This window comes from Phalaenopsis equestris, unplaced genomic scaffold, assembly GCF_001263595.1.
Source record: "Phalaenopsis equestris unplaced genomic scaffold, ASM126359v1 Scaffold001370, whole genome shotgun sequence".
NCBI lineage: Eukaryota > Viridiplantae > Streptophyta > Magnoliopsida > Asparagales > Orchidaceae > Phalaenopsis > Phalaenopsis equestris.
The window spans coordinates 408,470-412,782 of NW_018165809.1; the positions used below are offsets into that span (position 1 = coordinate 408,470).

Below are 4,313 nucleotides of genomic sequence, written 5' to 3' on the forward strand. Positions count from 1 at the left end.
GCTTTTTCTAAATCAATAAAAATCAAATGTAGATTCTCCTTATTATCTCTGAACTTCTCCATCAAACCTCTCAATAAATGTATAGCTTCCATAGTAGACCTGCCCGACATAAATCCAAATTGATTATGAGAAATCTTTGTGATTCGTCTTAACCTATGTTCAATTACTCTCTCCCATAACTCTAAAGTATGACAAATCGACTTAAGTCCTCTATTATTCGCACACTCTTGTGCATCCCCTTTATTCTTAAAAATGGGGACAAAATACTCTTCCTCCACTCGTAAGACATCTTTTTAGTTTTTAAAATAATATCAAAGAGTTTAGTAAGCCAAGAAACTCCCAAATCTCTCAAATATTTTCACAGTTCAATTGGGATATCATCGGGTCCTACTGCCTTTCCACCCTTGGTTTTCTTTAAAGCCTCCTCAACTTCTTTTTTACTAATGCGACGGTAAAAATGAAACGTTTTATTATTATTCACGATATTAAGATCACTAAGGTCGATCGTATTTTCAGAAACTTCATTAAAAAGTTTATCAAAGTAACTCACCCACCTATGTTGAATATCTTTTTCTAAGAAAAGTACTTTTTGATTTTCATCTTTAATACACTTTACTTGAGTTAAATCTTTATTTTTCTTTTCTCTTTGTTTAACTAGTTTATACATATATTTTTCACCATCCTTAGCATCTAATCTATTATAAAGATCATTAAAAGCATAATTTTTAGTGTCACAAATTGTTCTTTTAGACTCCCTACAGGCCGTTTGATATTTTAACCTAAGCTTTTACATTTAAACCAATTTTTATAACATAACTTCTTATATTTTATCTTTTCTTGCACATTATTATTCCTCATCAACTATTTTTATTTATAATTTTTTTCTTTTGATTCTCCAAGCACATACTTTGCTACTTGTTTAATAATGTTTGATAATTTATCCCACAAAACATTTGCTTCTTCATGAATAGCCCAAATTTTGAAATCTTGAATTTTACTCATAAAAATAATTTTATTTCTCTTTTAAGTTTCTCCATCTAATTTTACGATAATGAGTCATAGTATTCTTTATTTTACAACTCTTAATCTTAAAGTCTAAAACTAATAAAAGATGTTGGGTGCTTCAATTTTCACTTGGAAAGACCTTACAATCTTTACAATCGTGACGATCTCTTCTTCTCATAAGAAAATAATCAATTTGTGTTTTATTAGATCCACTCTTATAAGTAATAAGATGCTCATCTCTTGTCCTGAATAAAGTATTAGTAATAACAAAATCATATGATAAAGCAAAATCCAAAATAGCTCTACCTTCTTCATTAGTTACTCCAAAACCGTAGCCACCATGTGTATTTCTGAAGTTTTCTACCACTCTACCGGACATGTCCATTTAAATCACTTCCAATAAAAATTCTTTCTTCAAAAGGTATCATTTGTATTAAATCTTCGAAGTCATTCCAAAAATTATCTTTAGACCCTGTATCTAAGCCTACTTTAGGAGCATAAGCACTTATAATATTAAAAATCTTAGTATCCATGATAATCTTAAGGGCTATAATTATATCTCCAACTCTATTAATTTTTACAACATTATCTTTCAAACTCTTATCTATAATTACATCTACAACATTTCTAGTGCGACTATTGAGAGAAATGGAAGGTTTTAAAAATAAGTCAAATAAATGTTTGTTTATTTTTTTAATCATAACACAAGAACTTTGTGAATTGGTATCCTCCTATGGTTTCCAACTAACCAAACCATCATCTACCTCCACTTCCTATATCCCTCTCACCTTAATTAGAATTCAAATTATTCGACCAATATATATGTCAAAGTTTAAAATAATCTTGCATGAGAGCATTCACCCTCTTATATGTCTTTATATATCATGACTATTTGTACTTCTCTTAGTAAATGAATAGTGACAAATCAACTTCAAGTAACTCATTCTCAACTTGAACTCAATATATTTAGGTTGACTAAACATTAACTTATTGTTTGAGTTGAACCATCTTGAATTACATTCAATTGCGTCTGAAGTAATTTGAAATCATTCTGGGTTTGCACAAGAACCATCAATGGCAGATCAATATATCAATTAGTGTTCAATGAGTAATTAAAAGACAACTAAGATTTTAAACATTGAACTTACCAATTACGGGAATTCTGAGCACGCTTATATGATTTACTTAATATTTTCATCACTTTTGGCTAATTAAAAATTAGATCATTTATTAGTTAGCATGCCACTGTATCCTCCACATTGGCCCCAATTGGAACTGTCATCCATTGCACTATTTTCTTTTTCTTTTAACTTTTATCCACAACTAAATATCACTGTTTATTGTATAAAAATAAGAAAATGGTAAAAGAAAATATGAAATGAAGCGAATACTAACTCAATGGTTGTTGGTGTAGCAACAAATAGCTGCCTACGATGCCAGACAGCACCAGTGGCAGCTGGAATTGCAACATCTCCAAGATACCTATACTGCGGACGTAAGGAAGATATAACAATGTACTGCTGGTATGCAAAAGCACAATACTCAACAGTTTGATCCCATGCTGACCATTCTGGTTGTGAAAATAGACCACTCACAGATTGAAAAGTTTCCCAGCTGCACATTCCAACGCTAATCAGACAAAGATTTCAAAGTCCATAGGCTGAATTCAATAGTAATGAGTTGAGGTGAACGCAGAATTTTTAAGCAGGGATAGACTACAAAATAAAATTAGGGAGATGTACAAACATACCACTCAATTCTTAGGTATTCACATATCTAATGCCTAACTTTCTATTTTTATATACATGCCACCTTACCTATGTATGAAAAGGTGTATTTCACTATTAAAAGTTAAAATGAAGGAATTTTTTATGAGACATGAAAGAATTGGGTGGCATAAATGTAAAAGTAAAGTTTAGGTTTTAGATATGTGAATACATAGGAATTGAGTGACGTGTATGTAAATGTCTCATAAAAATAATAATAAGCATTTCCTAATTTAATTTCTACCTGTATAACTGGAAATTTTGAGGTGCTGCTTCAGCACCTGACTGTTTCAAATCATCAGATGTAGCAAAAGAAGAATTGCCATAGACAGACAATGGCATTGATTGAGAGGAAATTGCGGTGGCAGCTAAAGGGGTAATTCTTCTTGAAGTTCGGTAAGCAACTCCAAGCAGTGCACCACCATGCAGTCCAATAACCTTCAAGCAGTTACAATTGAGCTAAGATATAGCTACAAAAAACTAAATATTTACAAAGGAATTAAGTTAAAAAAAAAAAAAAACCAGTTCAGATATACATATATATGATAAATATTGAAATAGCAAACAAGAAAAAGCAGTATTTACATGCATACCAATCAATTTCCATGTATTTACATATCTAACACTTAAATTTTACATTTTAGGTTAATAACACCCAAATATTTCAAATAACATAAAAAAATCGCCATTTTAACTTCTAAAAAGTAAAATGCACCTTTTCATGCATAGCTAAGGTGGCATTTATGTAAAAATTGAGTTTAGATGTTGGATATGAAAATAAATCTTTCCAAAGAAAAAAGGTGTTTGCACTTATTTATGCACGAATGATCACCAAATTACTCTGGTAAGGATAAACCTCATCCAACGTTTTAAAAGAGACATAAGGAAAGAAGTTTTACCTATTACCATGAGAGAATAAAAGCCCCATAAATTGTATAGTTTTAGGACTTCATACATAGAAAAATAAACTTAAGAAAAAAAGATGTTTACATACATAACACACAATTCTTATGTATTTAGATATCTAACACCTAAAGTTTGATATTTACATGTATAACTTTTTGGTGTCATAAAGCGATGCATGAAATGATATTGAAGTTAACCCAAATAACAATAGATAACAAAATATTATTGTTGAAAATCAAATAGAGAAGTTACAACCACACAACTGAAAGGGGAAATTACAACAACACGACAAACAAAAATCTGAATTTGCAACAAATCACAACACCAACTCAAACAAAGATGGATCGTAGTTGATGGTGGTGGTTGTTGAAGGTTCAGAATGGTGGCGGTAAGGTGGGTGTATAGAGCAAGTGGGCAGATATGAAAATGGAACAATAGGTCCTTATTGTTTTAGGTGACAATAAGTTGGAATTCAAATTCCTGAAGGCAGAAACAACAGATATGTAGCAGGGAGGCGGCGCAAAAGGAATAAACACTGGTTAGGAGGCAGGATGTGATCTGGGAAGGTTCGAACAACAGCTGTTGGGAAAGGGAAAGAGATTTCTGGTGGGTGGAACAACAATGATAAAAAGCTGC

The 4,313-nt window shown here is 31.4% G+C and overlaps 1 protein-coding gene across 1 annotated transcript in view; it reads right to left on the reverse strand.

The window, feature by feature from the left end:
• The window catches only part of LOC110034171, a 112,474-nt gene that overhangs the window by 44,311 nt on the left and 63,850 nt on the right, over positions 1–4,313 (reverse strand). The window contains 2 exon segments of the mRNA XM_020738465.1: positions 2,401–2,619; positions 3,016–3,209. Coding sequence (XP_020594124.1) covers positions 2,401–2,619; positions 3,016–3,209 — 413 coding nt within the window.